The 11246-nt window shown below is 36.4% G+C and overlaps 1 protein-coding gene across 2 annotated transcripts; it reads left to right on the top strand.

Moving 5' to 3' along the window:
• Positions 1–662: 662 nt before the first annotated feature.
• Positions 663–9538, top strand: LOC122290442 (RHOMBOID-like protein 12, mitochondrial). 2 transcript variants are annotated; one of them, XR_006236388.1, is made up of 8 exons: positions 663–1313; positions 2166–2286; positions 5064–5183; positions 6167–6327; positions 7666–7710; positions 8406–8510; positions 8601–8642; positions 9187–9368. XR_006236388.1 is itself a non-coding variant. In XM_043098123.1 (8 exons), the coding sequence occupies exons 1-8, from the start codon at positions 925–927 to the stop codon at positions 9274–9276; spliced, it is 1023 nt and encodes a 340-aa protein (XP_042954057.1). In that variant the 5' UTR covers positions 668–924; the 3' UTR covers positions 9277–9538. The 2 variants fall into 2 exon arrangements, 1 of the variants encoding a protein (XP_042954057.1); XM_043098123.1 differs by having other exon boundaries at positions 668–1313; positions 6167–6277; positions 9187–9538.
• Positions 9539–11246: the final 1708 nt, after the last annotated feature.

The raw sequence follows: 11246 nt of genomic DNA, 5'->3' as shown, positions 1-11246 counted from the left end.
GATTCCTATGATCATGTTCAAAGATGATTGCTACCAACTTCCCTTTACTTAAGAAAAGAAAAAAAAAAAGAAAAAAACATTCAAGAGTTAGACATACATTGATTTTTTTCCTTATCAGATCATCTGAAGAGAATTAAGGATGTAATCAGTCCAATCTGATTTAGTTTTATACAATTTTTAGAACCAAACCGGTTATACTAATTTTATATTTTCAATAACCGATTCTGCATCGTTATCCTCATAAATTGATATTTTCGATTTTACTAATTCTGATCTAATTTGGTCTGTTTTTTCAATTTTAATCAAATGTCAATTTCATTAAATCACTAAGTACTAATGTAGTATTAATATTAATATATAATCGTATTAATAGTACTATATAAAAATAATTTAATATTAATAAATTATAATGATTTAATATAGTATTAATTTTAATATACATTATTATTCTGACGTATACCAATTAATTAAAGTAAAATATAATTAATATACATATTTTATATTAATAACGTATAATCAAACAAATATTCATATTTAATATTATAATTTTATCATAAAATTATTTCAAATATAATTTATATATATATATTTTATATAATATTAAAAATTATATATATATACATTAAAATGGTTCGGTCTGATTTTGGTGTTCTAGAAATTCTGGAATCGGAACTGGGCTGATTCTATTTGATTTGTAAAATTATAGAACCGATCCCAGACCGAGTCGATCTAAAACCGGACTAACCAATCGGTTCGGATCGATCTTCCGATTTAAACTTTCGAAAGAATCATTGCTTCCTAATCTCCCATGTCCTCAAGTTCCGTTCTTTAATTCCGATCGGAGTCCCAACGTTCCATTAGATATAAGTTCTGAAAGGAGGGCTCCCAAAGCGCCCACGGCAAAGTGGTTCTCTCTGACCAAAAATGCAGAGGTTTCTCTCTCTCCAGGTTGCCTCAAACCTTCCCCAGAAACTCTCTAACACCTCTACTTCCTCTTCACTTCTCCATACTCGCCGTTTCATACCCTTCTATTCTGCTATCAAACCGAATAACCCAGCTCAAAACCAACTTCTCTGCTCTTTTCACCCATTTCACCACCAGTCTCATTCGCGGCATATTTTTTCAGGGAAATCTATTTATGGGTTTCTCTCAAAGCCGGCGATTGCGAAGCAGTTCCTGTTGGACTCCACAAATAATCTCTTGAGGGCCTCAAGCAAGAGTGCTGCAGATTGTAGAGTTCGGTTTGTTGGAACTCAATTTCATAGGCAGAGCTTTCGGTTCAACCCGAGTTTTGATTCTCGTAGGCATGGCTGGTAATGTGTTTGCTTTGTGCTTAAGAGTCTGTTTGCTTAGACATTATAAGAAAAAGGAAGAACATTTGGAATTTCTTTTGTGGAATCTTATTTTGTTCTCTCTGCATCCAAGCATTATCTATAATGTTCATCTGTCCGGGAAAAAGCACACAATGTAGTCATTATGTGAACGGGAGATTGATACTTTTTAGATTTCTCAAATTTAGCGCGAACTTTTTAGCTCGAAAAAAATTGTGTAATATTCCTGTGAAGCATATAAAGAGCCCTTATTTTTGCTTCTGGGTTTATGGTTGATTTAATTTGTAAGAGTAAAGGCTGTACACCAATGCCGGAGAAGGACTGTACGTGTCAGATAGGGGTGTAAATGCACAATTTCCATTAATGTTAAAACACTCCATTGCTCTTTCTGTTTGTACCAAAAGTATCTTCTGAACCAAAACTTCATTTCTCCAGTTGCTGATCTTAATATTTTGAATTTAAGATTTAAATTTTATTTTCGGTAATTTAGTTTGAAAATGTAAATCTATCCTGCTATTTTTTAATATAAGGGTCGTGCTATTTTTCTGATCTTAATACCCTTCTTGTTTATAAATAGAATTTGACTTACTGTAAAAAAATAATAGGATCTCTAGTATTACTTGTAATAATTTTACAAGTTATTTCTACTTTAAATCAGGAAAATCCATTTTTATTTATAGATTACCAGTTTGTGTGTTGACTTCATAAAAAATGGATGGGTTTCACTATTGTAATCCATTGTTAGAATGGGACACTTCTGCTCTTATATAATTTGCAATTTAAAACTGTTGTTAAGTTCTTCTACGTCAACAAGTTCTCTCCTCCTGTTGTCAGGAGATCATGGTTTCAAGGATTCACTGTTGATGGTGTGGTTTATGGCTTGATTATGGCTAATGTAGCTGTTTTTATGTTATGGCGTGTCGCAGATCCTCAATTTATGAGGAAAAACTTTATGGTGAGTCATTTTTAAACTAGATGCTGCTTAATCCTTTCTGTGATAGTTAAACAAAAATTTTATTGATAATAAAGAATTGGCATAGCCCAAGTACATGGGATGAATATAAGAACCACACCTAGTTAAGACGTATAAGTAGAAACAAGGAAGTCATGAAAGCTTGGTGTATTGAAATCTATAGCTAGCACCCAAAGGAACAAAATGTTGAAAAAGAGGCATCTAAGTTCTTCCATTCTCCTTTCTCAATCTTCAAAATTCCAACCATTCTTTTCCTTTCAAATGCACAGCAAAAGACAGATGGGATTCATCTTCCACACGAGTGCATTTTATGGATTGCCCTATAACCCTCTCCAACTCAAGAAAAGGTCTACCACCCTCTTGGGCATTACCCATCATCCTCATAGTGGAGTAGCAAGTGGTCAACTGATTTCCCACTCTTCTTGCCCACGCAGCATCAATCCATCACAATGATACGGCACTTCCTTAGGTTGTCAATGGTTAAACTCTTCACTAAGGAAGCTGTCCCAGCAAACAATGGCTTTTATTGACACCTTACTCCAGATACTTTTCCAAGGAAAGGGAGAATTCACTTGAGAAGTGAGGACCTTGTAAAATGAGCTTAAATGAATTTCCCTTTCTTGGAAGAGCTCCAAAGCATTTTGTTTTATCTGTGCTTCCAGCTCCAAGATCAATAGAGGATCATAAGGCGAAGAATTCAGTGAAGGCGCCTATCTCCCAAATTGAAAACTTCAAATGAATCAGCCACTGAAGCCTTATCGCAAGAAATTAGTCATACATCATGCTAGAGCTTGATCCTGGAACCATCACCCATCTCCACTTCAGGGTGTTTAGTGAACAGACCCATCATTTTCTTATTATATTTCCAGATCCACGCTATGGGTCCATTTACCTCTTTTGTGCACACAGCCCCCCCCCCCCCCCCCCGCCCAAAAAAAAAGAGTCAATTACCTCTTTCCCCAAAGCATCCCTCTCCTATTGGTAACACCACGACGACTTTCCTAGTAGGTCTCGATTGAATCTAAGTTTTGAACTCCCAATATTCTTCTGGAATAATCAGAGAGCATACCTTATCCCAACTAATGAGGTTAAACTTGAACTAATTCCAATTCCTCCCCATGAGAAATCACGTTGAGCTTCTCCATGCGATTAACTATACTAGAGGGAAAAGGGAGTGATGATAAGAAATATGTAGGTAAATGGAAAAGAATGTTCTTAATTAAGGTGGTCGGTGGTCCTAAAATAACATTCTCTTCCAACTAGTCAACCTGTGCTCCATCTTTTCAATTAGACCTTCGCAAATGAACTTAGCCTCAAAGGAGGCTCCTGAAGGAAGAGCAACGTAATTCATTAGGCAAAGTTGATACCTTGCAACCCAATATGCTAGCCAAACCCCCCATGAAAGGAACATTTCCCATTGGAACTAATTTTGACTAGGCTAAGTTCACTTTTATACCAGAAACAGTTTGGCATAAGAGAATAGCCCTCCGAGAGTTAATGCCCACAGAATATTAAAGTGTCATCTACAAGCAACAAATGATAAATGCTGAGATCTCCTACTGAAAATCTAGATAGGAAACCATCCTCCACCAGAACTGACAATATTCTACTTGTAACACCCCAATGGAAGGCCTAAATCACATAGCCTATACTCCAAAAGGACTAGTCAATGATACAATTGGAACCCCATTGGGACATTATAAAGAACAAGAACTTCTCATTCCCAAGCAATGTGGGATCCTATATACCACCTACCATTATTCTTATCATATGGGGTATCACAATCTACCCCCGTTAAACTCCCGACGTCCTTGTCAGGCCTGTCTATTGTAGATGGCACGACTCAAGTCCCACATTTCTACTTGGAATAGGCTCTGATACCATTTGTAATACCCTAATTGAAGGCCCAAATCACATAGCCTATACTACAAAAGGACTAGTCAATGATACAATTGGAGTCCCATTTGGACATTATAAAGAACAAGAACTTCTCCTTCCCAAGTAATGTGGGATCCCATATACCACCTACCATTATCTTTATCATATGGGGTATCACACTACTAAAAGCTTCCATGAAAATTACAAAAAGTAAAGGAGATAGTGGTTCGCCTTGTCTAAGTCACATGAACCACTGAAGAAACCATCAGGAGTACCATTCAGCAACACAGAGAATTGAACTGTGGAGATATACTGCATTGTCCAAGAACGCCACTTCTCCCCAAAACCACACCTCCCAGGAAATAATATAGAAAGTCCCAGTTAACATCGTCATATGCCTTTTGCATATCAAGCTTACAAAGCAATCCTATATCTCTAGACTTAAGTCTTCTATTCAGGCATTCATTTGCAATAAGCACCGAGTCTGGAATTTATTTCCCTCTAACAAACATGCCACAATTTAGATTTATTTTCCATACTTCTACTTGATTGGACACTCTGTTTCTAGATTGGTTTGTGTCAGAAGCAAGCTAAGTCTTAGGATACAGCTCAAGCAGTGTCAAGAAAACTTTAAATAATACAACAAGCATGTGCTTCTGTGAGGGAAAAATGGCTTTTTCTTTAACAGGGATGAATAAAGTTAACTTATAATCACAAAAGATTTTGAAACAAAGGATAGACCTGTTGACAATGGCCATCTTCCAATCTAACAATTGGATTCAATTTAATATGACATCTTTTTTTTTTTTGACAAAAGTAATAAAATTTAATTTAATATGACATCTTCCTAAACTCATGACTTATTGATGTTCTCTGAACAGATCTCACTGGATAATATTGCAAGTGGACGACTGCATGTGTTGATAACTTCTGCATTCAGTCATATTGATGTCGGGCATATTGTTTCCAACATGATTGGATTATACTTCTTTGGAATGAATGTAAGGGTTCTTTGCTTCTGTGTCTGTTGTTTTATATTTGTGTCTGACAATTTGCAAACATCACATTTTAATCCATTTTTTTAATATAATTGAAACAAATGTACAATTTTTTGAAGTAAATAAATAATAAATAATTTTTAATATGAATGCAAGATTCAGATTTTTCAGATTTTTTAACAGCTTCTAGTTTGGGGATGTATAGGAATTCCTATAAATTGTATTTTTCTGTGATGAAGGTATTGATAATTGTGTCTCTGTATTTCTTATTTCTTTTTATGTTGCGTAAGTGTACCAGATTACTACAGTCTACACACCTTGTCAAGCTGTTACATTTGTTAAGCATATCATCCTAGCTCTAGCCTTACTATTAGAGGGTGAGAGAGAAGCTTAGATTTTGTTTTCTGATGAACAAAGGGAGTTTTATCAAAGAACAGAGAAAACATTTCACATAGGATGTAAGAGCCTTTAAGCCTTGAAGGAGGATACATAAAAACTAAATTCGAACCCTCTATGGTTAAGATTTTAAAACCACGAAAAAAGATGTTGACATTTGGTCATCTGATGGAAATAGAGTCAGCTGTGTTTCTATTAGTTGAGATGGGATTCTAAAATTTCTATAAATGATATGTGCTACCAATATTTTCTATTGAGTTTCCATGTAGAACCCAATTGACTGATTTAGTTAACTTGGATTATCTAATTTTCTTGTAGGCAATGGAGAAACCTAGTCACATAATCACTGCCATATGATATGTAGGACATTTGTAGGTTTTGTTTAACTTTCCAGTGTGCACTCTTTTTGGTCAGGATTGGCTGAGGGATAAAGACACCATTTTAATATTAAGAAATGAATTAGTTCTCTTTGCTGCTTGTTTTTCTTGTAAAATTTGGAGTTTGTAAAATTTCAATGTCATCTTTCTCTCAATTAATTTTGAGTTTGTACGTTCATTTATGGCTGTTCTACTAATTTCTCACATTGGCAGATTGGAAGAGCTTTCGGACCTGAATTTTTGCTTAAGTTGTATCTTGCCGGGGCTCTTGGTGGTTCAATATTTTTCTTGGCGCACAAAGCCTTTATTGCCTCATCATCAAAGGTACAAATGCCTGGGGACAGTGACTTAACTAGTATGAGCTGCAATAAAAAGTATGAATCAACATACTTCTCTTTGAGCACTATTAATCAAACTTTATTTGATGAATCTTTTGCATTGATGCTAATATATTTTGCCTTGATAAATATTTTTTTACAAGGACCTTTAGAAATAAATTTTGCAAATAATTAGTCCAATGGAATCTTTTCTGGTGTGTCTCTCACGCATTATGCCATTTTGCAGTGCCTAACTAATTTCTGGTTCTTATCAGAAGGAAGAAAGGAGAAAATAAATTTGTTCTACGGATGTTAATCACTACCAAGCCTATTGAAACTTCAGTCTTTAAAGAAAATGTTTCACTTATGTTTTTTTGATAAGTAAGAAAAATTTATTAATCCTCATAATTAGGCAAAGCCCAAGTACATAGGTAGTATACAAGAGAAATATACCTAATTACAGCCTACTGGCAAAGAAAGAAGCATACAAGTCATTAAAATCAGCCACTCTAATACAATGGTTTTAGCCCAAAGTAACAAAGATTGATAAAAGAAAGCTCTAATACCCCCTGAAGAATGTTCTCTATTTTCAAAGCATCGTCTATTCCTCTCGTTCCATATACACCACATAAGACATACAGGCACCATCTTCCAAACCTTTGCTACTTGACGATTTCCCCGTAGTCCACTCAACAAGCCAAGAGATCCACCACCCTCTTAGGCTTCCCCCACGCAATGTCCAGCCTTACAAATATATCATCCCAAAGAGCCTTCACCATATCACAGTGGAGAAAAAGATGGTCTGTTGATTCTCCATTTCTTTTGCACATAAAGCACCAATCCATTATAAAAATACTGCTCTTCCTCAGCTTGTCTATGGTCAGAATTTTTCCATGAGAGGCCAACGAACCTAAAAAAGCAACTTTTAGAGGCACTTTGCTTTACCAAATATGCTTTCAAGGGAAAACAGTAGAAGATTGAGAAGTTCTTGTTCCCAGGATGAATCCACAACAGTTTGTCCTCTACACCATGCTCCAAAATCAATGTGTACAGGGTGCTGTATAAGTCAGAAATATCTCCCACTTCCCAATCTTGGACTGCTCTTATAAACGGCACTTTCCACTGCAGCAAGCCATTTGAAGTGTCCATATGATAAGCAACTGAAGCTTCCTTATATAATGCTATTCTGAAAAGAGAAGGAAAAGCCTCCTTAAGAGCAACCTCACCGCACCAGACATCAAACCAAAATCTGACCCTAGTGCCTCACCCTCCATAAATCTGAAATTACAAAAGAAATCCTCCCAGCCCTTCCTAATAAATTGGAAAGACATATCACGCACTATATTATTGTAAACGTGACTATTTTAACTATATCTTGCTGTCTTTCTGCTGCAGGGCCAACATCTGTGGAATATGGACCCATCGAAGACACCAGGATTGGTATGCTTTTTGCAACCTTCTAATCAAGAAAGGCAACTAAATATATGCGTATGCCTTCTCATGATTTGTCAATTATACATGAATAAAAACGAATCTTGTTGGAAATGATGTCTACTGATATCTTAAACCAAAACTTGGTTCACTTTGTTTTACAAGACAGTGCCAGTTGAAATGAAAGTTTGAAAATTTTCCTTAAAACTTGGATTTACTCTCTTTTTTTTATTTTTTATTTTTTATTTTTTAAAAAAAGACATTTGAGTTTATCCATTGTTTTGTTTCATTAACTCTAGTGCACATCACACCAGATTGATCTTACGTCCATTGTGTTTATACAGTCCCTTGTTATTTGTCCGATACAGAACAGTTTTTCCCAATAGATATGTAAGGGCAAGAAATCTAATCCCTTATTTACGTTAAGGCAAAAGCAAATCATTATTTTGTTGCTTGAACTATATGAGTTGTTTTTGAGATATAAACCAATGCATAGAAGTCATGAAATATGATTGCTTTGTATAGGCTTATACCTACTCTTCATTATATCGTGGTTTACATTTGTTTCCTTGAGAAAATTTGTTTCAAAGCTCTGATTTTCTAGAAAAATGGTGGAGGATTGCAGGACACTTACTGAATTTCACGTGGAGCATTTGCTGAAACATGAAACTTGTTTGACTATTGAGTTTATTTGTGTTGTCTAGGGGGCAAGTGGGGCTGTGAATGCTATCATGCTGCTTGATATATTCCTCTTTCCAAAATCTACCCTCTATTTTGAATTTATTATCCCAGTCCCTGCCATCTTACTGGTAAGCTCACCTTTAGCCTCTATCAATTTGATTATGCGAGACAAAAACTTAAAATCTGCATAATACACCTTTTGTTAATTGTCATTGCAGGGGATCTTCCTGATAGGAAAAGATGTCTTGAGGATAATAGAGGTATGCTCGATTTCTTCTATGACCAACCAATTTCCTTAACACAACTCAAGCTTTAGAATTTTCTATGGATTGAAGCAGGTTAAGGGTAGTGTCACGATTATATCCTGTACAACATAACAAAGTGACTCCAGTTATCTTTTGCACTGCTTGATCTTCACAGTTGCTATTTATTTATTTATTTATTTATTTTTTACATCTGTTGGCTGTGAGATTCAATATATGCAAGGGATGTCAAATATGAATTTTTGAATCATCACGCCTTCCATATTCTTGTCTGACCGCTAACTGACCTTATCTATTGTGAATTTTCAATGCCCTTTCTTAATTCTCTAAATAAGACAGCAGGTCTCTAACTAAGACAACCCTGCTCATTAATGGAACTGCATGATAAGTTGATAACCTCGGCCAAATTGTCCTGATAAGCACCAGATTTTATTGATTTATATCTCAATTGATCAATCTTTAAGAGCCCCTGTTGTAGGACCAGACCAATGAATAATTGAAGATATGGGTTTATCTTATTCCTTTTGTTGTACTGTTGCAGGGAGACAGCCATATATCAGGATCAGCACACTTGGGGGGTGCTGCAGTTGCGGCTATAACGTGGGCTCGAATTCGGAAAGGACGTTTCTAAATCATACCTGAGTTTGAATAAGATTTTTCTAAATCGTACCACAATTCTATGAACTCCTTTCTCTAGTGCGCCATTATAGTCGGTTTTCCTTTTCTTGTGTTTAAACCTCCCTATGATTTTACTTGTAATGTGACCGGCTAGAGCCAGTGGAAACGTGACTGCCTCTTAGGCTAGTCAGGTTTAGAGTTGTTAGGAAATGCATCCATTTTTCCTTTCTTACTCCAAAGGAAATTTCATGAAAATAGCATGTTTAGCAGCAGTACTACTAGGCTTCTGTGTTTCTTTTTTCTATTTTTCCGTCAAATTAACCATTCAAGTCTCGAGTCTTTGCTTGTTGGATCTAGCTAGGTGTAAAATGATTCATTGACCAGTCTGGTATTACTATAAGCGGTACAAGTACATTATATTCTCCACCCCAACCGCCCCCCCCCCCCCCCCAAAAAAAAAAAAACACACCAAAAACAAAAACCACAAAAAAAAAAAAGAAATATATATAGAGGAATTGGAAAGCTTAGTTATGACAGAAAATTTAAGTCTCAAAATAATAATTTAATAATGGAAATTTGGGAGCTACTATGTGGTATCTAGTGTGGCTTCCACGACGGCACTTGGTACTCAACTATAAACATAGTGGAGTTCACCTAGGCGCTATAGCGCTCACCCTCTCTTTCGAGCTATTTTTGGCCAAACAACATTTCCCACTTTTCCTTCTTTTTCTTCAATTTTCTCACATACCAAACACTCCTCCACTTGTAACTCAAGGCACTACATCAAGTCTCGGAGTTGAGCAATGTGAGTTTTTGGCCTAGCCACTCTATTCCTCCATTTTTATTTTCTTCGTTTTCATGGTATTAAATTTAAGGTCCTATTTGGATGTTGAGTTGAGTTGAGATGTGTTAAGTAATCATGGGAAAGGAAGATGGAGTGTTCAATCATGAGGGGGAGTGCCACTTGGCATCCATGCGTGTACGACCCTTAAGTTCCCAAGAGAAGCAATCATTGAAAGAGGGAGGATGGAAGGTTCGGCTAGTGCAAGAGAGGGTGACTTAACGTCCATGCAATGGGTTAGCTTGTGACTCTTTTGTTTTATACCAGAAGTAATGATGAGAGAGAGGAAAACTAGATGGCAAGGAGACACATAAATAGGGCCATTAATGGCCGAAAACCGCACAAGAGAGAAAGGGGGGATCAAGAGTCATTTGTGCATTTTTAGCTTTTCTCTCATTCTCTTCTCTCTTTCTCGCCCAACCCTAAAAGCCAAGCACCATTTTCTTCCAACCCAAACACCACTCTTGCGCATCCAAGTGAAGGAAACGTTCAAGGGACTCCTCATGGAGATTAGCATGTTAAGGAAATTCAACTTCATTCTTTCTCTTATTCACATCACAAAAACACAAAGGGAGCAAAAGTTTTGAGGTTTCGAGTGTGAAGGAAGAAGGCACTTTGTGTTTTGGTGAGACAAAAGTAGCACATGAGAGAAAGGAAGTAATGCATGTTTTTGTACTTCATGTTTTTGACCATGAAGGGGTGGCCATGCTTAAAATCTAATGAGTAGGGTCTTGCCTCTAGGGTTTTGTAGAACTCCGATCTTCAATGGAAAAAAGTATGGCAAGAAGCCCTTTGAATGATCAAGTGATCATTAGCCATCATTAGGGCTTCAAGGATTATTCCTTATCTAGTCACCACATGAAACACGATCTAGATTGCCATATACATGTTTAGAAACTTTCAGCCATTAGGGATTCTCACACACAAGTATGATTTTGTTACACATCAAGCACACACGACCATTAGGGTTTTGTTCTTACAAGGGTAAACTTGTCACACTCAACCACTAGGGTTCACCCAAGTGAAGGGGGAGTTGATGTCATTCGGCCATAGAGTTTCCTTCCTATATGTATATGTAAGCGTGTGAATCAAAAAACAAAGGCAAATAACAAAGAAAGAACACGTGGATAGTTGGATGACCT

The sequence above is a fragment of the Carya illinoinensis genome, chromosome 12 (assembly GCF_018687715.1).
Source record: "Carya illinoinensis cultivar Pawnee chromosome 12, C.illinoinensisPawnee_v1, whole genome shotgun sequence".
NCBI classification, from domain to species: domain Eukaryota; kingdom Viridiplantae; phylum Streptophyta; class Magnoliopsida; order Fagales; family Juglandaceae; genus Carya; species Carya illinoinensis.
Note: the sequence above shows the minus strand (reverse complement) of the source record. Positions and strands in the feature narration are given on the sequence as shown.